General features: G+C 50.2%; 2 protein-coding genes across 2 annotated transcripts in view; both read left to right on the top strand.

Moving 5' to 3' along the window:
* The window catches only part of LOC130458784 (uncharacterized), a 137,472-nt gene that overhangs the window by 63,790 nt on the left and 48,126 nt on the right, over positions 1 to 25,556 (top strand). The gene's annotated exons all lie outside the window — the stretch shown is intronic.
* LOC103093568 (zinc finger protein ZFP2-like) lies at positions 22,958 to 24,746 on the top strand. The gene has a single exon (XM_016426943.2). It carries the CDS (start codon positions 23,134 to 23,136, stop codon positions 24,061 to 24,063), a length of 930 nt encoding a protein of 309 aa, XP_016282429.1. The 5' UTR covers positions 22,958 to 23,133; the 3' UTR covers positions 24,064 to 24,746.

Below are 25,556 nucleotides of genomic sequence, written 5' to 3'. Positions count from 1 at the left end.
CCTGGGTAGGGGAGGGGGCCTGGGAAGGGCTCGGGGTGCTCCGAGAAGGAAGGACGGAGTCTCCTTTCTCCCTTCCTGCCATGCCTGGCTAAGCACTCCAGCCAGGCGGTTGCCATGGAGACAGAATGCCGGCCTCGGACTCCGCCCAGAGCGAGGAGGCGGCTGGGGACGGGGCTTCAGAGAGCCTCCAGGACGCAGGCGTGCTGAGCGCCGGGTTCTGGGGTGCGCGCGCACCCCGCTCCCGCCTGTAGAGCCCTCCAAGCCCTTCCAGGAGGTGCTCGGCGTCCTGGGCGGGGAGAGAGTGGGACATGCTTGCGTGACGTCGCTTGTTGCTAGGGCTCCAGGCGGGGGGGGGGGGGGGGGGGCGAGGAGCCGTGACGTCAGCCGAAGTTGGGGCCCCGGCGGATGCTTGCTGTCCCCCGCCTCCCTGAGCCTTGGTTTCCTCGTTTGCCCAGTGGAGGAGCTGTGCGGCCTTCTCTGAACCTCGGTCTCTTCTTCTGGACCTGGACACTGGCAGAACGCCTTCCCTCTGCGGGAGCGCTGGGACCAGCCGTTCACGGGATGCTGGAGGAGGGAGGGAAGCGGGGGAGGGCTGTTCTGGGTCCCCCCCGGAAGGAGGAGGGGGGAGGGGTGGGCCTCAAGGCTCTCGTGTCCTCCCCCAGCTCTGCCCACCGAGGAGGACCAGGAGGAGGAGGACAGTGTAGCCACCCCCACGCTCCCAGAGGCCCCTTCCCAGGTAGGTGGCAAAAGAGCCCAGCTTGCAGGGACTTGTGCGCCTTTTCTGCACTCTGGGACCGCCCTGGTGCTTTAAAGGCTGGCTCACCTACCCGGCTCAAACCCCAGGGGTCTGCTGCGAGGGATGGAGGTCACGTGCCTCCCTGCCCTTCCCCCATAGGCCTCTCTGCCTCCTTAGAGCCCCCCTCACTGGTCTTCAGCGCCTGTTGCTTGAAGGAGCCTCCCGCACCATTGGAGCTGGCTTGCTGGGCTTTCACAGACCCCCAAACTGTGCAGCCTCAGCTTCCTCTCTTCCCTCCCCTTTTTGCCCCGCTTGGTTGGTTCCTGGCCACGCCCCTGCCCGATGTCCCGTTGTCATCCCCATTGTGCCTCTTTCCTTTCCCTTCTTTTCCTGTGTCTCTGCTCTCTCCTGGGGTTCTGAGCAGGTCACTCTTTGGGTCTCCTTCACTGGCTTTTGGCATCCAGGCCTCCCCAGGCTCTGTCCTGGGCTGCCTTTTCCCTTGGAGACCTCACTTAGATTTCATCTAAGCATCTTGGGTGAATTTCACCTCTGCTCTTGTTTTCCTCCCATTTCACCTCTGCACCATCTCTGGTCCATTTCCCTTCTGCAGCATCTCTGGTCAGTTTCCCCTCTGCAGCATCTCTGGTCAGTTTCCCCTCTGCAGCATCTCTGGTCCATTTCCTTTCTGCAGCATCTCTGGTCCATTTCCCCTCTGCAGCATCTCTGGTCAGTTTCCCCTCTGCACCATCTCTGGTCAGTTTCCCCTCTGTAGCATCTCTGGTCCATTTCCCTTCTGCAGCATCTCTGGTCAGTTTCCCCTCTGCAGCATCTCTGGTCAGTTTCCCCTCTGCAGCATCTCTGGTCCATTTCACTTCTGTAGCATCTCTGGTCCATTTCCCTTCTGCAGCATCTCTAGTCCATTTCACTTCTGTAGCATCTCTGGTCAGTTTCACCTCTGGAGCATATTTGATTGATTTAATTTCTTCCCAATGTTTCCAATACACTCCCTTTTCTCCTTGGACACTGCCCTCACCTTGGTGCAGTCCCTCATCACCTCATGCTTGGCCTGTTGCAGTGGTTGCTGGGGGGCTCTGTGTGCCTCTTCCCTCTCTAGTCTATCCTCTATCCCCCTGTGTCTACACCTTGTTCATTGAGTTCCAGACCCTCTTCCCCCTGTTTCGAATTTCAAGGTCTTCCCAGCCTGGCTTCATCCTACTTTTTCATTCTTTGTCCAGGTTCCTTCCCTCTGTGTGTGCCAGGATCCAGTGATCTTTGCCTTCTTACTATTCTTCACATGATTCCACATCTCCCACCTCCACACCTTTGTCCTGGCTCTCCCCTGTGTCTGGAGTGCTCTGTCTTTTCCTGTCCACCTATCAGGTTGCTTTTCTTCCTTCCAGACTGAACATGGATCTTGCTTCGTTCAGGAGGCTTTTCCACGCCCCTGGCCTTACTTTAGTATTTAGCACTCCTGCTGGGCAGAGACCTTGCATGACAAAAGAAGAAATGGAGGCCAAAGACCTAGAAAAACCTCTTCCTGGTTTCCCTGCACTCCCTCAGCTGCCATGTGCTTGGTGTTTCAGGGGGCCGTGACCTTCTGGGACGTGGCCGTGGACTTCACCCCTGAGGAGTGGGGACGGCTGGGCCCTGCGCAGAGGCAGCTCTACTGGGACGTGATGCTGGAGACGTACCGGAACCTGGTGTCCCTGGGTAAGGCGGCCCTGTGACGCAGCCTCTTCTTCCTGGCTGGGGCCCTTGGGGGCTGGGCTGGGACTGGAGGACTGCCACGAGTGGACCCACGTGTGTAGATTTAAGGTTCGTTTGTGGGTACAGCAGGGGACGCGGCTTCAGACCTCCATATCTCCCCCCCCCCCCCCACGCGTATTAACTCGGAGACTTTGGGGCCGAGACGGGGCCAGGGAGAAGCGGCTGGTGCCTGCTGTGTAAGAAACAAGGAAGAAAACTGACCTGATTCCTGAGTAAACTGAGTCTCTGGTGCCGTCGTTCCCGTCCGCGAGTCTGCTGGGCACGAGGTCCAGGCGGGCCCTCCGCACAAGCTCTTCTTGGTGCGGGCCGGCCCTGGCTCACGTAGGTGGCTCCGCTCGGCCTCGGGCATCGCACGGGCGGCCCAGCTTCGGGCCGGCCTCTCGGGCCGCCCGGGGTCGGGGGGCGCTCAGTGAATGCGGTGGGGCTGCAGGGGCTGCACCCGCGATTGGTGTGTGTGCCTGCGTGTCGTGTGCGTCTTGTACGTGTCAGCGAATGTCTGCACGTGCCGAGGAGAGTGTGCGGACGCGGCTGTTCTGTCCCCTGTGCGGCAGCTGCGCGTCTCCACATGTGTGTATTTTATGCCACGCGTGTGTCCCCATGTGGGTGTGCTTGCCTGAGTGTGCATGTGCACACGTATGTGCCTGCGCGTGTCAGGGAGTGTGCTTCTGGTTCGTGGGTTCAGCGGGCCTCGTGAGGGTGCTGCCTGCACATGTGTGTGCCCACGTGCGTGTCCTTGGGTCTGAGCGTGCCTCTGCAGGAGTCCTGCACAGCCTCTCCCGGGGCTTTGCTCGGGCGCCCACCCCCTGGTCACCTTCATCTCCACAGTGACCAACTGGCCTGTCCACTCTCCGGCCACCGCCCGGCACCTATTGCCTGGACGCCATCTTTGCTGTCTCCTCCCTCACCCCAGGGCAGGCGCCGATGGCAGAGGTGGGGGGGGTGCCGCCCCCTCCCCCCTCTGTCTGTCTGTCTCTGTCCTCTCCTGCCTCCCCGCCTCCCGCGGGCTTCCCAGTGGGGCTTAAGTGACTTGCCCAGGGTCACACAGCTAGGAAGTGTCTGAGGCCAAATTTGAACCCAGGACCTCCCCGAGCCACCGGGCTGCCCCCCCAGCCTTTGCCTCACCGACATTGGAGTCTAAGCCCGGCGTCCCCTCTGAAAGTTCCCCTGCTGAGGCTCCCAGCTGGGTGACCCTGGACCAGTCCCTTCCCCCAAGCCGCGCCTTGAGGCGGTCCGAACCTTTCTGTCCTGCCCCTCCTGTGGCCGCCCCGGGGAGGTGCCTCTCCCGGCCCCGCCCTGGACTCCTCCCTCTCTCAGCCAAGGCTCTTCCCTTGGTCTGAGCTCGCTGAGTCATGGCAACCCTAACCCTAACCCTAAATACCTGGGGGGGTGATCAGTGGGGGGGGTCAGCCTCCTCTGCGTGGGGGGGCGATTGCTGCGGGGGGGGCGATCGGTGAGGGGGGAGGCGGCCTCCTCTGCGTGGGGGGGCGGTCAGTGTGGGGGGTCGACCTCCTCTTGGGGTTCATGGCGGGGCGCCTTCTGCCTCTTTGTGCGGCCCTGGAGCTGTCTTTCCCGTGTCTGAGCCTTTCCGGCCCCCCAGGGAGGGCAGCGCGTTGGGGGACCGCCCGAGCTGCCTGGCTCAGAGCAGCCTCGGCCTCCCTGCTCTCTCTTTCAGGCTGGGACGTGACGCGGCAGAGCCCGCAGGAGACGCTCCCGGGCGCCGTCCCCAAAGGAGACCCTTCGCGGGGGGGCGGGCTGGCCCTGAGAGCTCCGGAGGGGGCTGGGCGCCCCCGCGAGGCCCCGAGCAGAGGGCCGGAGCCTCGGCCGCGCGGCGCGGCCACCGGACGCCAGTGCGGCGCGTGTGAGAAGACCTTCAGCCACTGCTCGGCCCTCGTCGTGCATCAGAAAACCCACAGCGGGGAGAAGCCGTTCGCGTGCGCCGAGTGTGGGAAAAGCTTCAGCAGCAGCTCCTCCCTCGTCGTTCACCGGCGGGTGCACATGAGGGAGAAGCCGTACGCGTGCGCCGAGTGCGGGAAGGCCTTCGGCAGCAGCTCCTCCCTCATCGTCCACCGGAGGACCCACACGGGGAGAAGCTGTACGCGTGCCGCGCGTGCGGGAAAGCCTTCAGGCAGGGGTCCAGCCTTGCCAAGCATCAGAAGACCCACCGCGGGGAGAAGCTCTTCAAATGTCCCGCCTGCGGCAAGGCCTTCCGGCACCGATCGGAACTGGTGGAGCACCAGAGGATCCACAGCGGGGAGAAGCCCCACCGGTGCGCCGAGTGCGGGAAGGCCTTTAACCACCGCGCGGAGCTCGCGGTCCACCAGAGGATCCACAGCGGGGAGAAGCCGTACGCGTGTGACAGGTGCGGGAAGGCCTTCGGCAGCAGCTCCTCCCTCATCGTCCACCGGAGGACCCACACGGGGAGAAGCCGTTCGCGTGCCGCGCGTGCGGGAAAGCCTTCCACCACCACTCGAACTTCAGCAAGCATCAGAAGACCCACCGCGGGGAGAAGCCTTCTAGGTGCGAGCAGTGCGGGAAGACCTTGACGCGCAGCACCCACCTAACCCGCCACCAGAAGATCCACGCCAGGGAGAAGCCAGCCGCCCAGACGGGAGCTCCGCTTCCTCTCGCGTCAGGAAGTGCCTTTTCCGAAGAAGCTCTCGCGCTTCATCTACGAGGGCCGCCAGCCCTTCGCACCGTGCAGAGCTGATTTGTCCTCTGCTGATTCCTCGCTCGCGGGGCTCAGACGGAGTAAAGTCCGTTTCGCCTTTTCAAACCGATGAAACGCCCTGAAATGTCACTGTTTCTCTGGTTCGTGATCCCCTTATGGTTAGGGCCCGCCCCTCACCCTTTATGGTGGACTTACATTTTGCCGACACGACCGCCGGAGGGGTGTCCAGGCACCCAGCAAAGACGGGCACCTTGGATGTTTTCTGGTTCATTTTGGGGGCTGCTTCCCCCTGATGCTGGGGCCCCTCTGCCGCACGGCAGTGCCCGTGACCCGTTACGGTAAAGTGAGATCCTGGCAGGCGGGCTAAACCAGATTGAGGGGAGCCACCAGATGTCAAATGCATTGCTGAGTTATGGGGACGTCTTCCCCCGGCGTGTGAAGGCTTCCCCTGGCGGAGAGGCAGAAAGTGACTGTTGGCACTCAGAGCTTGGTGAGACGCTGAAGAAGCCGAGGTGGCCCGTCACGTCTTGAGCCATTGCTAGGCCTGCCCTCTGCCTTGCCACTGGACGATAGTAACTGGAAGAGAGAGGGGGCTGCGGCGTGGCCCCACTCCGCCTCACCGAGGTCCAGTTGGCACCCAAGTCAAGATGCTGTCCTGTGATGTCGCGGGTCCCTTTGAAAACGAAAGAACCACGGGCCCATGACGATTTCCAAGAGAGGGAAAGGGATCAGCTACGGGTAACGGCGTATTTCCTGGACAGCAGGCTTCAGTTTCCTACTTGTGACTTCTCAGTGATTTCATTCTGCCTCCTAGACCCAAACATCTCTTCTCCCCCCACCGAAGCTTTTTAGATGTCTAAAGACTACTCTTCTAGCCCTTTGAATCTTGTCTCCGGGCTAATCGTTGGTGATTTCCTCCGGAAGTTGCAGATGACCATCGATATCTACCTGATAAACCACTGAGAAGTCTGCTGGCCTGCTTCCAGGACCACAATCATTGCTATTTCTGGCCATTCAGGACCTGGCAAAGGACAGCTCCAGCGCGCATTTCTAAAGTTCTGTTTTTGCCCCCACCCACTCCACCTTTTCCGGGAGTTCCTGAGAGTCTGGCATTTATTATGCATTTACAGTTTGGTGCCAGACACACTGCTAAGCAGAAAATAAGCAGAAAGTCCTTTCTAGGACTTTACATTGTGTTAAGGGAAAAGAACATGAGAGGAAGCTGAAGATGATGCCTGATAATAAACTCATTCATTGATCAGGGCATCATATCTGCATACAACACGCCCATCCTGCTCATTGAAAAACCAAAAAGGGGGCCCGATGGCAAACACCTCTATAGATTTGTGCAGGATCTGAGGACTGTGAACAACCACGTTATAAAGAGACACTCCGTAGTTTCCAACATCAATTCGATTATTTCCTCTATTCCTAGCACAGCTACATACTTTACTATAGCAGGCTTGTGCTCAGCCTTCTTTTCCATACCTATACATGAGAACTCCAGGCATATCTTTGCTTTCACCTGGAAGGACTCCAAGTATACATGCAGTTGCCTGCCCCAGGGTTATGTGGAAAGCCCGAGTTTATTTGCACAGACACAGATAACATTTAAAAATGGCAAATTAATCAAATACGTAGATGATCTACTCTTGGCTTCAACAGACACAGAAACATGTCAGGAAGATAGCAAACATCATCTTTTGGAATTGCGCAAAAGAGGACATAAGATCTCAAAGGATAAGGTTCAGTGGTGTCTCCTTAAAGTAGAATATTTGGGGTTCATACTGACTGCGGGTGCCTGCTTTATTTCTCCCAAACTAATTGAGAATATTCAAAAATTGAATGCTCCTACCACTAAGAAACATCTGAGAGCAATTTTAGGAGCAACAGGGTTTTGCAGACAATGGATTCCTTGCTATGGGGAAATTACTAAACCCCTTATAGCACTAACAAGGGATTCGGTCCCTGAACCCCTCAAATTAGAGCCTGAACACTTGTCAGCTCTATCAGATCTAAAAAAGGCTATCATGTCTGCCCCTGCTCTAGGCATCCCAGATTACAACAAGCCATTTACTTTATATGTGCATGAGCGAAGAGGAGTAGCTTCAGGCATTTTAACTCAGACTCTGGGGCCTTCTCAGTACCCAATTGCTTATTATTCTGCCCAACTAGACCCAGTAGCAGCAGGAGCACCACCATGCCTTAGAGGAGTAGCTGCTACAGCCTTACTAGTGACAAAAACTGTTGATCTAGTATTGGGATGTCCATTAACAATTATGTGCCCACATGAGGTAGAAGCATTATTGCTAAGGCATAGAACACAGACATTTCGGATGAGCAAATTACAAGGTATGAAATAACCTTGTTAAACAATGAAAACATCACCTTGAAACACTGTACAACCCTTAATCCTGCCACCTTGCTTCCAGACTTACCAACTTCAGGAGAACCATTACACAGTTGTGAAACACTAGTGTCCATGGCAGAAAAGCCTCAGGATGATCTCTTGGACACTCTTGGAAACTCAGACCTGATATTATTTACCGATGGTTCCTCTTTTATGAGGGATGGCATACATTACAGTGGAGCTGCTGTAGTCTCAGAATTTGCCCCTGAGTGGTCAGCTTCACTGCCCTCTAACATTAGTGCTCAAGGGGCAGAACTCATAGCTCTGAAACATGCCTATATAATTGCCAACAAAAAGGCAACAATTTATACGGATTCTAGATATGCTTTTGGCATTTGTCACTCAGTCGGGATGCTGTGGCTCCAGAGAGGATTTTTAACCTCAGCTGGAAAATCCATAGCTAATGCAGAAATTATTAATGAAGTTCTTTCTGCTCTACAGCTTCTTGAAGCCTTAGCTGTAGTTCATTGCTCTGCCCATACAGGTGGCTCTGACCCTGTCTCTAGGGGAAATGATTGAGCAGATGCCTCTGCAAAGCTAGCAGCCATAGAAGGGGCTGAATTAATTTTTAACATTAACAACCACTGATGACTTAAACTTATCACTTTTGTATAATGAAAAGGAAGTGGAAAAATGGAAGCAAAAATTCAAAGCAAAACATTAATGGAGTGTGGGTATCATCTGAAGGGAAACCCCTGCTCCCTAGAAGTTTCTATCACCAAATTTGCCAATCTATTCATAAAAATGGTCACTTTGGCACCCAGGACATTGTGGACTCTGTTAAGAGATTATGGATAGCCCCTGGTATAACTACTATAGCCTCTAAAGTGTGTACAGCCTGCTCTACCTGCCAGCATATAACCAAAACACCTTTCATGGGCAAGCCTTTGGTGGGCATTCTCTGGCTTACATATCTTTTGAGCACCTACAGATAGATTTCATAAGAATGCCAAAGGCCGGATATTATGAATTTTGTCTAGTCATAGTGGATCAACTGACCAGATGGCTGGAAGCATTTCCTGCGACCCGAGCCACAGTGGCTTTTGTTGCTAAGGTGTTTTTAAAAGAAATTATTCTTTGCTTTGGCCTGCCAGCACGTATTGATTCAGATAGAGGAAGTCACTTTACTGATTCTGTCCTAAATTAAATATATTCTTGCTTGGGGATAACTCCCAAATTTCATGTACCTTTTCATCCCCAGAGCTCAGGCCAAGTTGAAAGAATGAACAGAGAACTTAGAACTATGACTGATCAATTATGCACTGAGACCCATTTAAAATGGCCTGAAATTCTCCCTCTGGCCCTATTTTATCTTAGAAGCAGGTCTAGAGGAGACCTACACATCTCACCATTTGAGATGCTTTTTGGACATCCACCTATAAAGGCTAAGGCTTTCTCCCCTGTAGATATCACTATTAGGGGGAGATACTACTATTGCTTCCTATATACAGAAATTACAGCACAAACTGCGTGAACTCCATGAATCCTGTAAAAATGGAGACTGGAATCCAGGACTTCAATCCCCAGAAGTCCTTGTTCCACTTCCCCAGAATGCTTTGTAATCTCACTGAATTCTCACCTGGGTCGAGAGCAAATTATGATTTAAAGGGTCTCCGCCATAGGCAGGCTCTCTTCTCTTCCTGTCTCCGCTGGCAAGCAGACGCGTCTCATGATGTGAGTGAAATTGAATTGGGCCTCTCAGCCCACCTGGCACGTGCCTTTCTTACTTGTATTTTTCTTAAATTCTCAACCTTTAATAAACCTCTAAAAATATCATACTCCTTGTAGAGAGAAACTAATTTCTACCTGCCTAAGTTTCCCTAAATTTTAATCTTTACAATCCGGAGCTGCAGTACAAGCTGGACCAGTAGACTTTTCATTTCATATTCCGAACCCAGAGGACAAGCTATATATAGACATTCCAGTGTACTGGAGCAACTCAGCCTTCCTGGGAAGGGCCATTCCAAATATTGTTAACTACTCCAACATCTATAAAGGTTGGAGAAAAGGACTCTTGGATTCATTGCTCACATGTGAAGAAAGCATCTTCTGCTGAGACTGATTGACTGTACCCTATCACATGCATTGGAGATAATAATCCATTGACAAGTGGATGCTGTCGAGAACACATTGAATTCCTGATTTTTTTTCTTTTCCCCCTTATTTTATTATTGCTTTTCTTTTCTTTTCATTAGAATATTTGATTTCCCCCTTTTTTCATTTCTTGTATTTAAGGTACATACAATCAATATTTTTTCTGTAGTCATATAAGTTAAAATATATATTTGCTGTAATATTAATGCATACTCAAAAGGCTTTAAACTATGGAAACCTTCCTGGGACTGTGATCAATGATTGTGTCTGATTCCAGGTGAAGGGAAAAAAAGAGCCCCTATACATTGCCAAGGAGCACAAGGTTAAAAAAGAAAGAAAACAATCCAGGTGGGATTGATGAACTTCTAAGACAATACAAAAGGACTTGAATCTAGTGTGAGACTCGAGGTTGCAACACTAGACATATGTTAAGACATAGGAGCCACACTCTTTGTGAAATACTCACAGACAAGTACTGAAGTTTGGCTATCATCCTGGCTCACCCTATCCCTGAGAATGAAGATAAAATCAGACCAGGGAATGACACTTCCCTATCACACACACAAAAATCTAGTCCTTTTTTCTCTCTTATATTATGGCAACTTCTTGTAGTCTTGCCTGCAAATGGGTAAGTGAAATATTACTGCCTTTTGTCCTATAGACTTGTGGCATAAAAATTACTTTAATTGGACCATAATATAAGAGCCTATTATGAATTTATTCTTGTTTACTCAAAATTTTTATATACATAGATTTTGATATTTTGTTTCTGATTTTGAATTTTTTACTTTCTCCCAAAAGTTTAACTATCTTCCATTTTTTCTTTATGTTTTTGGCTTTTTTCTCTTCTTTTGATAATTGACTCAGACACCCCATAACTCTAACTGGGTGTTTCTCAGCACCCTCTTCAGGGGGGATTGTATTTTCACAAAAATCCAAGATTAAAAAAAATTTTTTTTCGAGAAAGATCTTCAAGTAAAGAAGCTTGCTGACTCCTAAAATCCAGAGAATGAACTGTTTGCATAAAGATGCCTGAAAAACCTACACTACATCAAGAAGATCCAGAATGAACTTTGGGGTGCAGATGATTGAACTGATTTTATTTTGATTGTATACTCTTGTACCAGAGGGGACTACCTCCTAATTGGTTTTTGTCAGTGTGCCCAGTAAAACATTTGTTTTGCTGTCTCTTTCTTCTATTCCCCTCTTATCTCTAACTATTGCAGTTTCCTCTTAAAAGGTGAAATTTTGTAGGCATCTGTGGTTAGAAGATTTAGAGGTATAAGATTATTATGTTAAGTGATCAATTGGGGAGACTAGTCCCCCAGTCATCATCAGGGGGGATTGTGAATTTTAGATTTTCTCCACCCTGCTTAGTCTTTAGAATTTTAGCGAACAGGAATATATACACTCCCACTTGAGGATTAAGTGTGGGGAGGATGGTCTGTGACCCAAGTGTGCTAGCAAGTGACAAATCAGAAACAACTGACTGACCCCTGGGATGTCCAAAGCCAAGTTTAAGCCACGATTAGTACATTTGAGACACAGGAAGTGATGTAAAGAACTGCCTTTTTATTTCATATCACATCCTGTGAGAGGGATTGGGAAGTGGAATGGACTATGGAGGATCTCCAGTGTGAGACCTCAGACCAATGATTCTCAACCTTTCTAATGCCGTGACCCCGCAATACAGTTCCTCATGTTGCGGTGACCCCAAACCAAAAAATTATTTTGGTGGCTACTTCAAAACTGTAATTTTGCTACAGTTATGATTTGGAATGTAAATACCTGATATGCATTATGTATTCTTGTTGCTACAAATCAAACATAATTTAAACATAGTGATTAATCACAAAAACTATTTAATTGTATGTTGAGAAATATTAGTTCAGCAGGAGGCAGCCTGAGCACTGGGGTGGGAGGTCCGCAGATGCTGCCTTCTTCCTGTCGTCTCCCTACAGCTCGAGCTGAGGCTTCACTTTGCTGGGGTTACTCGGCTCCGGTATCCACTCCAGGAGTTATCTGCTCCAGGACTCGTTCTTAACCCCTCTGGAGCCAGCGCCCGGGTGCTCTCTCTGGGTCTCTGTTTGAGTCTGGTCTCCAGGCAACAGGGTAAATCCATCGCCCCTCATAGGAGGAGGACTGCTGATAGGTAACTAATATTAGTACAATGTGCGGGCAGCAGGGTCCCCGTTCTTTCTGAGATCTTGCTGTAAAGTAGTGCAATTTCTCAGCGGCTAAAGCCATTGGAAATAGGTATTTTCCGATGGCTTTAGGTGGCCCCTGTGTTTTGGTCGTTTGACCCCTGCCGGGGTCGCGACCCACAGGTTGAGAACCGCTGCCTTCGACAATCATGTGGGGAGTGCAAGGCTGGCTCCCCTTTCCTTGGCTTTCTGGAGGCACCAGCCTCCAAGCAGGACCCTCATATTGGAGGAGGCCTCATGGCTGGAAGCCAGCTAGATCTAATCCTCTGACCCCCTCCCCCTTTGGCTGGGGCCGCTGAACTCCCTCTATGGGAAATAAACCACCATAAAATTCCACTCTGACTTGAGTATTTCATTGGGCTTTAGGGTTTAAAATCTCTGGCAACCAATTAAAAATCCATTCAGCCCAGCCGCGAGGCACCCCAACGACCCCAGGCCAGCAGAGCCCTGGAGGTGCAGAGAAGTTGGGGAGGGGGTTGGGAGGCCCAAAGAGCCTGGCGGACGTCCCCAGGGTTTCCAGCCAAAGGGGAGGAGGGTCTTTTCGGCTTAGCTCGCTTGGCAGACGTCTCTCCTGTCGGTGATTCCGTGGGAACCAGGACGCAGCCCTGAGAGGCAGAGGGAAGCGGGGCGCTGCTCTGGCTCCTGGGCCGCCCCAGAGTCACCCCCAAAGCAGGGCTCGCCACGCTCTAAACACGAGAAAGCCCATTAGAAGCTTGTCGGCCCTCAACCCAAGGCAGACAGCTGGGGGCTCCCAGCTGAGGGGGGGGGCACCCAGAGGGCGCGATGAGGAGCACCTGGGGGGAGAAGGGGGGACCAGGGCGGACCCCACAGGTGTCTGGCCCAGTTCAGATCGATGGGGCCAGAGCAGGGCCGCTACCCTACATGGACTCACCGTGGCTGAAGGCAGCCCGAGGATGGCCCCTCAGAGACTGCAGAATGGCTGCCTCTGGCTTCCTCCTCGGGCCTCAACAGTCCCCCTCTGGGCCGCGGCTCTGGAGCTTCTGCCTTGACCCCAGGCCCGAGCCCTGCTGCTCTCACCTGCCCGTGCTGGGATTTCCCGAGGGAGGGGGCCCAGATGAAGGGCTCCCCCCTTCCCGGCTGTGTGCGGGGCCCCGATTTCTGGCGCTGCCCAGCCGCTCCGCTGTGACTGGGACGGATTGCCGGGCCCGGAGGAGGCTTCCTCGGACCGGAAGCGGTTTCCGTGCCGAGTGCTGCCTTCCCTGGTCGGCTTTCTCTGGAGGCCCCCGTGGGAGTCACCGGAAGGAAGGCTCCTCCTTGGCCGCCTCCTCTTTCTCTGAGCCGCCGGGCTGGTGGCGTCGTGTCCCCCCGGAGGGCCCGAGGAGGCGCGGACGCCGGGCCAGGCCTGGGCACGGGGAGCCTGGCCCCTGCGGGCTGGGAAGGACGTGGCCCGGATCCTGCTGCTGGTGTGCCATGGCTGCCCCCTGGGAACAGGTCGGGGCCTCAGGGATGCGCCGCAGCCTTGGCACGCGGGCGATTCCCCACCGGGGCACACCTGGAGCCTCCCCGAAGCTGTGTGTCACGCTGAGGTTTGGGGGCCTCCAGGAAGCCGCCGTCCCCCCTTCCCTTCCCTCAGTCTCCCCTCGGCCTCTCTGGTCAGGCTAAAAGCCCCCAAGCCAGAGCTCTTTCTGCACCTCAGAGCCTCCGAAGCCTGGCCCGACCTTCCTCTCCCCTGACGCTCCGTTGCCGGCGCCTGTTCTGGCTCTGCTTTCCAGGCCCGACAGAAGAGCAGCTCTCGGACCCGGTCCGGAGCGCCTCCCCCCCCCACTTCCCTGCCTCCTCTCAGCACGGGCATTGTTGGGCCAAGCAGCGAGCACAGGGCACAGGCCCAAAGGGCCTCCCCAATGGCTGGGCCAGTTCTCAGCTCCACCAGCCGTGCACTCGTGTGCCAGGTTTGCCTCCTCCCCGCCCGCACGTGCTGTTGTCCTCGGCTGTCTCCGGCCGTCTGAGAGGGGTGAGGAGGGCCTGTAAGCAGCCCCCCTGCCCAGAGGCAGCCTCGGCCCCCCGGGAAAGCCGTCGGCCCTGGGCAGGCGGGCCCGAACTTGGGCTCCTCGCCGACTCCTCGTTCAAGCCCGAGCCGCTGACCGCCCGAGGAGCTCACGAAGACGAGGCGATTCCGGCAAGGGAGAGCCTTCCGCGCTAGCGCTAGCCTGCCAGGGGCGAGCTCAGCCAAGCGTCCGTCCCCCCCGCGCTGGGGCCCTGCACGTGTAGCTCACCGGATTACTGTCCGGAGCGCCTCATGGCGAGTCATTTCTCTGAAATGTTGCAGCGCCCTGAAACACCCTGCGGTCAGCCATCTGCTGAAGTTTGACTGCGCAGCCGAGCTGGGGGACGTTCATCAGGCGGGTTGGGGGTCCTGCGCCCCCCCTTACTTCATTCCTCACTTTTTTTTGGGGACCACCACGAGGAATCGTCCCCCTGGGAAAGGCCTCATCCCGGGGGAACCCCTTCTGCAGCCATGGTAGATGCAGGGCCCAAAGGTTAAGAGGAGGAGTACTAGGCTCGAGATCAAAGGCGTGAGCCAGGGCGTGTCTGGAAAACTCGCAGGGGCCACGCCTGAGATCCGGACAGAGCCAGGTCGCAGGAACTTGGGCCCTTCTGAAGGTCTGCCGGGGACTCTCCAGTACGGTCTGTGTAGAAGCAACCCTCCTCCCAAAGGGCAGCACAGAGAATGGAAGATCTCCCCCTCTCTAATTAAGACCTTTGAGTCTATGGCGTCTTTGGCTACACAGGGGTCAAACCTGAGGATGCGCACAAGCACGGGGCGCCTTCCGGTGGCAGAAGGTATTTACTGTTGCCAGGAGTCACGAGGATGTAAGGGAGCAAAGGGATCTCCCTGACAATAGTCTGTTCTTGGGGTACAGTGCCCATGTCCTCTCCCCCCTCTCCTAATATGTAAGGGAAAAGGGACGGTGGTCTGTCTTCTGTAACTTCTTCACAGCTGAGAATGGGTGTAGAGATGTCCCTGCCTAACATTAGGAGAGAGAGAGAGAGGTATTGACTGTAGGCCATGTCCAGAGCGTCAGGCTGGGATGGTGGCCGAGGCTATGGTGGCATCTGGCATCTGGGTGACTCGCATGAGTGCTTTTACCCTAGAAGCAACCAGAGTGATGACAAGGTTACAAATACAAGGTCCACATATCCCACCGCGAGGGAGTAGCCAAAACTGGAGTGGTTGCTAATCTCCTTAAAGCCTCAGGTCTTGGATACAACTCAGAGGCACTGAGATTTTGGGCTAGAGGCCTGGGGTTCTCTCCACTTTGGGGATGCTTCCTACACACCCAACAGTTAGAGGGACCCACTTTGGCTACTGCTCCCCCAAGCTGAATCATAGGATTATATGTCCAGCTGGCTGGGCGTGCATGATTTAAAACATAGAAGAAGACCCAAAATTTAAGGAAAGAAATAGTTATGGCCAGGTAGTTAAGAGCTAAAGTAAAAGGGGTTAAGAGAGCAGGGAAGGAAAGGCTGCTGGCACAGGGTCTTAGGGACATGTCCTCAGTGAATGCTGGGTCCTAGGTAGCTGGGAACCTGGGCAAACACTAGAACACCAGATAGAAACAGAGATTACACATTTGCATTTGGGTATCTTATCCAACAGACTTCTTCAGAAATCATCTTCTGACAGGAATAGATCCCTTTAGGAAATCGGATTCCTGAGTTGTTTGCAGAGCTGGTATGTGATGTCTCTGTTAAAGAATATCCTTTTGCAAAATACTCATTAACTATAACCTCTATAAACACTGGAGTAACAACATTTTAAAGATGTATTCCTTTACCTCAGATTCTGGGGGAAATTCAAGAGAGCTTTGAGCTATACTACCAAGCTCAAGATCCAAACTTCAACTGTGGTAAATTAAGGCTGCAAATACAAGCCATCTAGGAATAAACTTCACCTACTTCTCAAAGTATGCTCCCTAACAGTTTGAGAATGTTCAATTAGTAACCTAATAGGTTGTTTGGGGAAATGGAAACTTTAATTTTCCAATTTGTATTATGTGCTGATTATGGGAATGTCACCAAGGAAGAAGGCCCAGAAGGGAAAACATCTCCTCGTGTCACAAAGGACACAGTGAGTGACTTCATGTCCCAAGCAAGGCTGTCACTGCCATTATTGTTTCACTTGATTAACAATCTAGATGGTCATGAAAGTCCAGTCCAAGGTGAACTTTGGGCTGCCTTCTCTAACCATCCTAGGACTTTCTCTCTTCTTAGAGAACTTTGTTGCCACTGGATCCCAGAAGCCTTCTGTTTTCCTTAAAGGACAAGTCTCACCTATTACAGCTCAGAGAAATTCTGCTTATCAGCAGTCCAGAAACAAATCTCCATACCCTCAAACAAGCTTTTCTGACCTTTTGGCCTCTCTAAGGATTCCCTAAAGCCTATGAGTCTACATAGCAATTATTCTTGCCTATTTTGGCAATAATTGATTTATCACAATTTAGTCAAAAACCTGAACAGGAATGTTGAACTCTAGCTCTACAGTAAACACAAATCAGGGCCAGATCAAATCCTGACCTTAGGCCATCTGATAAGACAAGATCAGTCAGGAATCTCTCTAAGGAAGCTTTATGGACTTTAGATCAAAGTCCCTTCCTTCCCAATTCAAATCCAACACACCATCCCACCTTCTCTGACTAACTCATATCAAACAAACATTGGTGGTATCACTTCAATTCCTAATCAGTAACCCAAACGAATTCTGATTTAAAGGATTACATCATTGAAACACTATCTGTAGCAGAGTGCTCATCCATGATAAATTTCAGTTCATAGTACAAATTGGTAAACTGAGGTAACCACTGAGTATTGAACAAAATCTGCAGCACAGGTTTACAATGAGCTTTTGTTTACATGCAAACAATACTTAAAATACATATTTCTACATCCTACCCGCTCTTTGGCTACTATGTGCCACAAATATCTTTATACAGATCAAAAATGTAATCAAAATATCAACCAACAAATCCCCAAAACTTGTGTGAGGTAACATCAATTGCATCTCACCCAACTCATTTTATCACTCTGGACATGGAATGTTTGCAGTAATATCCCACAGCTTCTAGCAAGCATCTTGGTCAGACAGGGCTGACAACGTTCACTGGCTGGAGCACCTTAAAACCCCCAAAATGTACAATTAAAATATACACCTTAAGTTCTATCACACAGTGGTTGTCACCTCTTTGAGGTCCCTATTTCAGTCCCCAAGTATCAGTGTGGAACTTCTTTCTCCTTCCTGTGAGCAAGGAAGGGGTTAATAGTTTCTGAGCAATTGATCCTAAGGCTGCTTGGCTTGATTTAGATTTTATTACTTAGCAACCTTGGCCCATCCTTCTTTAACCAGTGAGCTTACTATAATTTAAAAGTTTGAATGCATCAAACTCTTTTCATAATAATTTACTCTCAATGGATTTCAGTTTGAGCCCCACAACTTCCAAATAACTCTGATTATGTCCTTTAGCATGTTTCAGTGTGATCAAACTGAAGTGCAAAGCATGTTCCTGTATTTCTCTCAAACCTGTCCAAAGTAGAATAGAACCTTCAGTTTAGTCTTCTTGTAGCTCAAAACATTGCTGCATTCCTAATTGAATTCCATCAATATTATTCCAATTAGATCTATTTCATACCAGAATTCATAGTATCAGTTAGTATCTCTATTCATTACTCTTATTGAAGTGGAGCACTTCATAGAACAAATCCAGACACCCCAAATTTCAATTATTAACTTATATAGATGGGTTATAAGACATAAAGTTATTTCCTTTCACATACAGGTTCTTCTTTGGCAATCAAGCAAACCTTATCACAGACATAGTTATGCATAGAGGTCAGTGATGAGTGGACAATCCTTAGGTTTGTCCTTAGGGGTTGGTTTCTTCCACATGTACTTAATCACTTCCCTAGTTAGCTGCATGTTTCCTGGCATTCCAGCCTGACCTCTTTGATATTCCTGAAATTCCTTTTGTTTCCCGACCCTCCTAATTCTTATCCTTTGGCTAATTATAGTCCATTCTGTGGCCTGTCTACCTGCTTGACCTCCTGGCGGGAAGGGGACTGGGTCTGTTTCCTAAGAAGAATGTAGGATGGGATAGATCTGCGTTATCTACTTCAATTTAATTGTCTTCTCTTATTGGGAGACTACTTCATTATTTCTTCTGGCTTCTCTTCTTTACCATTATTGTAAGTAGAGGAAAGGCACTAGACTGTATTTAATCCTCATGACAAGCCCTCTCTGTTTCAGGGCTGGTTAAATTCGTCTTGTTAAGGACATACAGTTTGCATATCATAAGCCCTTAACCTTTTTTGGTGGAGCAAATATAGTACAAATGCTCACATAATTTATATCTGAATACTTATCTCTAGATCACAAATTCCTTTCTATGCATTTTAAAATAATTCATATTACCTTAGTCAAAGAAAATACTGTTTAGTTCAGTACTAGTATTATTAAATCCTATGCACAGATTACCCACTTTGAAAGCTTCTTGTGTTACATGATTTCTAGTTCTTACATCACATGCATTAAAATGAAACTGATTTGGAAGATTCCCAATATTAAATCCTAGAATAAGTTCTCAACAACATAACAGCTTCTTCTGGATGACTTTTGCATCGATAGAGTAGCCATACAATTTCTGTCCTCATAGAATAAACATTTCTTCTCTGTGTCAGGCAATCACATTTGGACAATTCTCAAAAATTCACTGAACCCATTATGCATTGAAAGATGTAGCAAAACAACCCTCTAACCATGAATTTTTGTGCTCAATAAGATCTGGCTAACATTTCACATTTAACTGACAAACAGTAACCACAATACATTACATTTGTACCTATCAAAATCATTAGCAATCCCTCCAAGTTGAGAATTTATTTTAAATGAAAATTGCTAACTGTGGAGTAAAAAATCTCCCTTTTCTGCTCAGAATTTCTCTCTTTCGCTGCCTTGGGGGCCCATCCAAGGGAAGAAAGAGGGAAAAATCACTGAACAGGTATTTGCTTTTGTCCTCTGCTGAGGATTTTTGACAGTGGAAAGTTCAAGCTTGCCACTCCACCCTTCTTTTCACATAGAAACGAGACTGTGACAAAGACACAGACAAACAGTAACATACAAAGTTGTGACAATCATGCTTTGAGAGAAAAAAATAGGTGTTTTTAGGATCCATTCTTAAGAAAAAAATATTTGCAGGGAGAAAAATTCATTAAAACAGTTTCAGCATACTTGGGGAAGCTGTGATGAGCTAAGCCATCTGATTGGCTGAGCTGCCTTTCTTGTTACCTATCCCTCTCTGAACTGATCTTATAAAAAACTGACTCTTTTTGACTGAGATTTCTTAACAAAATGCTCTTGGAGTATCTGGCCAATTGGGTTGGAGGTGGGCTATTCCTGAGGCTCGCTGGTTTTTTTTATCAAGGAAGGAACTTCTAAATCTCCTCCTATTCAGACTCTCTCTCTTGCTTAGGAGCTTGCTGCTGGAGCAGTCACAGCCCCTCCCCCATAACCCACCCCATTGAGATACAGGTGGGGGAAGTGGAGGAACAGCCACTACCTTCCCCGCCTTACCTTCATTCCCAATTTATGGGCACAGGCTTTGAAGTCCAGATAATGGCTCAGAACCAAGTCCAGGGGGATTGACTGCCCCTGGCCCATGACTGGGATGGAGGAAAGGATCAAGGGCAAAAAAAGAAGAGGAAGAGAACAAGACAGCGAAGTGTTAGGCAGAGTGCCAAACAGAGGATTTTTCTGTGGTTCAATAACAAAGAGAACAAGACAGATAAAGAGACAAACAGACAAACAAAGAATTCTCTTTCAACTCCCCCCCTCTTACTTGTCCTGTGCCTGCAGTGCACAGTGCCCATTCACTTAATCTGTGCCCTAGTACGTCCACTACGGGACTTACCTTGTTGGGGACTCAAACCCCAGTCTCAGGTACTTGAACCCTGGACCACAAGAGACTTGAACTCTGGTGCCCCTGCTACAATGTTGGGGCAGAGGGACTCAAACCCCCTCATGTTCCAGATGAGATTTCAAGGCACCGGACATTTCTCCCTACCCATCACAGCACAGTCACTTCCCACCATTCCCAACCTGGTTCCTCGCAGAAAAACAGGAAATGCAGATACTTGGTGGTCTACACTCAGAAACAAGTGAGGATTAGGACTTTTCCCTGGGGGCTTGGCATAGGACAACCCCTACAATCCGGGGGTACTGGATCTCTTGTCCACTAAGCCTTATGTCCAACCAGAGTCCAAATCCCCCTATACACATTCATACAACCATTCACACTTCCCCAGTCTCACCTCTTGAGAATTGTCACAGGACCTGGAAAAAGAGCTTCCCTTGTCATGGTGGTCCTCAGGGGGGTCACACAGACGAGCCCCCAAATGTTAGGGTCCGAGTTTCAGACCACCCAAGGAGCACACGAAGACAATGCAATTCAAGCAAGGGAAAGCCTTTATTACTAGCACACTATCACTAGCATGCTAGGGGAAAGCTCAGCCAAGCAGTTCCGTCCTCCCAGAGTTGGGACCCTACATATATACCTTACAATATTACTTAACCTGGATGATTGTTTAAACCCTAGAGCACTTTGAGGCTAGTGATTTCTCTGAAATGTTGCAACAGTCCTGAAACACCCTACGGTCAGCTATCTGCTGAAATGTTTGACTGGGCAGCATAGCTGGAGGATGTGTTTATCAGATGGGTTGGAGGTCCTGTGACCTTTTTCCTTTACTTCATTCTCAGCCTCTGAGAAATGAGCCTCATCAAAGAAACTTCAGGCCAATTGATTCCCAACCAGCTGGGGCTTCCCTTCTAATGTGGGTTGGGCTGTCCTGTGGACAGCTGGGGCTCCTCCTCCTGGGCAGAGAGCAGGCCTCAATGAGGGAACTGCCATCACCTGGAAGAAGGGCTGGCAGCACTCAGGCTGGGGGGTTCCGAGCTGAGGCTGGAGAGCCCCGAGGAGGAGGCTGGAGAGCCCTGAGGAGGAGGCTGGAGAGCCCAGAGGAGGAGGCCGGAGCTCCCTGGATGCATCCTCAGCCTTGTGGAGGTAGAGGCTCCTTCCCCCATGCCCTGGACTGAACCCTGGTCCTTGGGCCCCCATGGGTGCTCTTCCCCCCTCTCTCCTGCTCCCCCGAGCCCTACCTGACCTTCCAGCCTCCACAAGCAAGGAGGCCCTGCCCTCTCCTGGGCCTCAGGCCCAAGCAAGGTTCCACAAGGCTGCCTTCACCCAATGAGCCCTCTGCTAGGGGGCAGCCTTGGCTCTGGGGAGGCAAACAGATCCTGTCCTCCAGCGGTTCTTCCTCTAGTCCAGGCACACAGAGAGGGGGCAGGACTTTGGGGGGGAGAGAGATGGGGAGACCCCGACTCGGACAAGGGCTGAGGGGAACCAGGAGAGGCTGCCTGTAGGAGGCGGTCCCTGAGCTGGTCCCTGACATCTCCTGATGATCCTGCTGCTAGTTCTCTTGGCCTCCACTCGGGGACACGGTATCTGCCCATTTGACTGAGTTGCTGGAGGACCCAGGCTGGTTCTGGGCTCTCTTAGTACATGCCACCAGGAGGCAGCCTCGTGCATGGCTCCTCGGAGGTCCTCCGTTCATGGCCATGGACAGACAAGACTGGATTTTATGACACGTGCGTGTCTTTATTGGGAGAATCTGGAGGCTTCAGAGGAGACACTGAGAGAGGACAAACAGTGGATCAGGGAATGAAGGCATGAAATGAGGAGAGCAATTGTTTAGTGTGAACCTATCATGTGCCTGACCCAGGACTAAGCACGCCACCAATCAGTTTTATCCTTCAGAATAACCCTTGGGGGAGGTTCTCATTGTAACATCAAGGGGACGGAGTCAGGAAGAAGGGAAGTGACTTTCCCAGGGTCACCCCCCTAGAAAAGGTCAGAGGCTGGACTTGAACTCAAGTCTTCCCAGCAGAAACCTTCCCCCCTCATGCCCAGACTGCCCCTCCACTGGGTGGGACACTCACTTCCATTAGCAGATGAGGAAACAAGCCCAGAGAGGCCGACGGTGCATGTGCCAAGTAGCTGTTCTAAGAGCAGATCGGCTGCCTCTGAAGGCAGGGTTCTCTCTGGGCAAAGGCTCTGCCTCTGCTGACTCATGGTAGAGTCTACCCTGGCTCTCCCACCTCTGTTAGGCTGCTGCCTTTTCCTGCTTGGTCAGCTCCAGCCACTCCCTTCTGCTTCTGGAACTCGTACCTCCCCCTGTGTTCTGTTTTCAAAGCCATCTCTCATTAGTTCCAGCCTGCTCCTCCAGGCTCTTGATGGACGTCATCCTTCGTGCCATCCACAGTCCTTCCTGCTGGTCCTCCGCCTGGCACTACTAGAGCCCCCTCTCCACAGCTTGGCACAGTCCCTGCTCAGCTCTGCCTCTCCTCAGCTCTGATTGCCTCAGAATCTGGCTTCACATGCTCCTTCTCCATGAAGCCTTTCAGCCCCAGCCCCCTCCACACACTCCCAAATGACCTGCTCTGGAGGGCACATTGCATCTCTTCTTGGCTGCCCCGATGCTGGCTCTCCCCATAGAATGTTGGCTCCTGGAGGGAAGGCTCCTTCCTTTTGGTCTCTGGATTCCCCAGCTCTAGCCCAGCCCTTGGAGCATCTGAAGTCGTGGAGAAAAGCTTCAGTCACTTGACAGGCCCAGGGGCTGCTTTCAGACATTCACCAAGGCCAGATCTTTTTCTGATGTTTCTCCCCCTTCTCGTTCATCCTCCTTCAACTCTCCCACAGGCTCCTGCATTGTGAGCCCCAAAGCCTCTTCTCTGATCCCTCCTCATTACTCTTCCCCTACAAAATTCCTTCCTGCTCTGCCTTTGTCTTGCACCATGGTCTGCCTTCCCTCCCAGTTCTGGGGATCTTCTGTATTTCCCCCCTTAATTCAAGACTGTTTAAGATTGCTCAGGCTCATCCTCTTGTGCTTTATTGTCAGCAATGCTTGGTGCCTGACTTCATTCCCATCACAGTGCTTCCTATTCCCTTAGAAGGGGCAACACAGAAGTTCATACATTTTTCATCTTTTTTTCAGACCGGAAGTCACTGCTTAAGACTGAGGAGGCAACTCTAAATTGGAACATTTCTGAGGAAGAAGACAGCAAGAATATTCATCTTCATGACTGTTTGGAAAAGAAGAAATGTGGCAGAGCAAGTGGTGAAAGCATCAGGGAAGCCAGGAGTCACATTTGGGGCATCTTATTTCCGCTTGATTTACTAAAGCACCAAAAATGTACCAGAGAGAGAAACTTCACCAGTGCCCCCAGTGTAGAAAAGCTTTTGATAAAAGCTCAAAACTCATTTTACATCAGAAAATTCATGCTGGAGGAAAACTTTACAATTTCAAAGAATGTGGGAAAGGTTTCAATGAGAGTTCAAAACTTAGTCTACATCAGAGGGCTGATACTGGAGAAAAACCCTATAAATGCAGTGACTGTGGGAAAGCTTTTATTACTAGCTCAAAACTGATTTTGCATCAGGTTATTCACACTGGAGAGAAATTTGACCAATTTAGGAATGCCTTGACTCACAGTTCAACACTTACTGTAGATCAGAGGACTCAGACTGGAAAACAACCTCATACATGTAATGATTGTGGGAAAGCCTTCAGCAAACACTCACAGCTTCTTCAACATCAGAGGGTTCATAGTGGTGAGAAACCTTATATATGTGATGAATGTGGGAAAGTCTTTAGTCACAAGTCAAGCCTTATTGTACATCTGAGAAATCATACTGGTGAGAAGCCTTATATATGTGATGAATGTGGGAAAGCCTTCAGACAGAATTCAGATCTTGTTGTACACCAGAGAATTCATACTGGTGAGAAGCCTTATATATGTAATGAATGTGGGAAAGCCTTCAGATGGAATTCAGATCTTGTTGTACACCAGAGAATTCATACTGGTGAGAAGCCTTATATATGTAATGAATGTGGAAAAGCCTTCAGGCAAAGTTCAAACTTTGTTGTACATCAGAGAATTCATACTGGTGAGAAGCCTTATATATGTGATGAATGTGGGAAATCCTTCAGACAGAATTCACACCTTGTTGCACATCAGAGAATTCATAGTGGTGAGAAACCCTATAAATGTGATCACTGTGGGAAAGCCTTCAGTAAGAATACAAACCTTCTTAGGCACCTGAGAATTCATACCAGTTAGAAAGTATGTCAATGTAATGACTGTGGGAAAACCTTCAGTCACCAGGCACATCTTCTACAACATCAGAGGGCTCAAATTGGTGAGAAACTGTAAAAATATGCTGGATATGGGAAAGGGCTCTGTAAAGAACCAGTATACATTGAGCATCATCAGAATCATGCTAGATAAAAATATTTTATATCCTCTTCATGTGACACTTTTTAGGAGTATAATGCAAATCTTTATCAACACCAGAAAATTTATACTGAGAAATTGCGCATTGTTTAACTGCACATCGTTTAATTTGGCTCTCTGATTGTTACTGAATGTATTTCTAGTAAACACCATGAGAATGGATTTGGTTTCTTTCATTCTGTAACTCATTTGGATTCAATCAAAGAACAGAAGCCATTTTTAATAGTATATTTCACTTTCCTTCTTTCTAATTTCTTGTAGGATTGGTATTCATCTTAATCTGTATATATTTCACATTTCTAGCTAGGTAGTGATTTCCATTGAATGCCATTTTATCCAAATACCAGCATTGGAATTTCTGTTTCCTAATAGGGTCTGCTTTTTAGAATAATTGCTTGTTTGAAAACTAGAACTTTCTGTATGGTTTCGATTAGGGGATTTGGAACAATCAAAATGTGGACTTTTTTGTTTCTCAAAACAGTCTACATTATATATTTAGGAAATAAAATCTCACTTTGTTTTTAAAAATTGTCTTCTTGTTGCTCCTGTAAGTTATGTCATCCAACCACAGCACAGCTATATAACAGGGAGGGCAAAGGAACTTGGGCAGACTGCTGGGAAGACTGTAAGCTCTGTTATATCCACCCACTGTCAAGAAAAGACCATCCATACTGTGATAGAAGAAGTGATGGTGAACAGGGGGATGGAAGGAGAGAGGGTGAAGAGATTCTTGTTCCCCTCCCTTCGTTGGGGGAGAGGTAGCCAAGTCTTGTCCCCCTGACAGAGGGACTTTGACTCCTCAGAGAATAGTTCTGGGAGATGGAGGACAAGAACTGGCGAGATGAGCTTAGGTAAGATGCCCCACTGCCACCCCTTTGGTGCCAGCTATTGTTGAGAGGCAGGATGGATTCCTCTGCCTCTGGTCTCCTTAAGGCTACCGGCTGTCACTTCCCTTCAGAAACCTGGGCTCACCCCACTGTCCGGGAGAGGGGTTGTTCCTCGGGTAGGCCGATTGGATCACTGGAATTCCGAGTTCATCTTCCTCTTGGGGGGAGATGTGATTCTCCCCCAATCTTCTGCCCCCTTTGCTAGTGTCAGAAACCCGCCAGACCTAATTCTGAAGTAGTGAACAGTTTTCTTGGGTTCACACAGGGAAGGGGAGGTGGGGGGGTCAGGCAAGGAAAGTGGGGGAGCGGGAAACCCTACCACTTGTCCCCTCTGGCAGACTGGCGCCCCCCAAGTTCTCAGGGTTCCAGGCTGAGTGCCTTGAGCCGTCTTCTGGCAGCTGCTGGTTGATCCCTGCTGCTCAGCTCACTAGC

This window comes from Monodelphis domestica, chromosome 4 (assembly GCF_027887165.1).
Source record: "Monodelphis domestica isolate mMonDom1 chromosome 4, mMonDom1.pri, whole genome shotgun sequence".
Taxonomy (NCBI): domain Eukaryota; kingdom Metazoa; phylum Chordata; class Mammalia; order Didelphimorphia; family Didelphidae; genus Monodelphis; species Monodelphis domestica.
Note: the sequence above shows the minus strand (reverse complement) of the source record. Positions and strands in the feature narration are given on the sequence as shown.

Coding starts and splice junctions, on each gene's coding strand:
- LOC103093568 (XM_016426943.2), top strand. CDS start 23,134: ATGTACCAGAGAGAGAAACTTCACCAGTGCCCCCAGTGTAGAAAAGCT.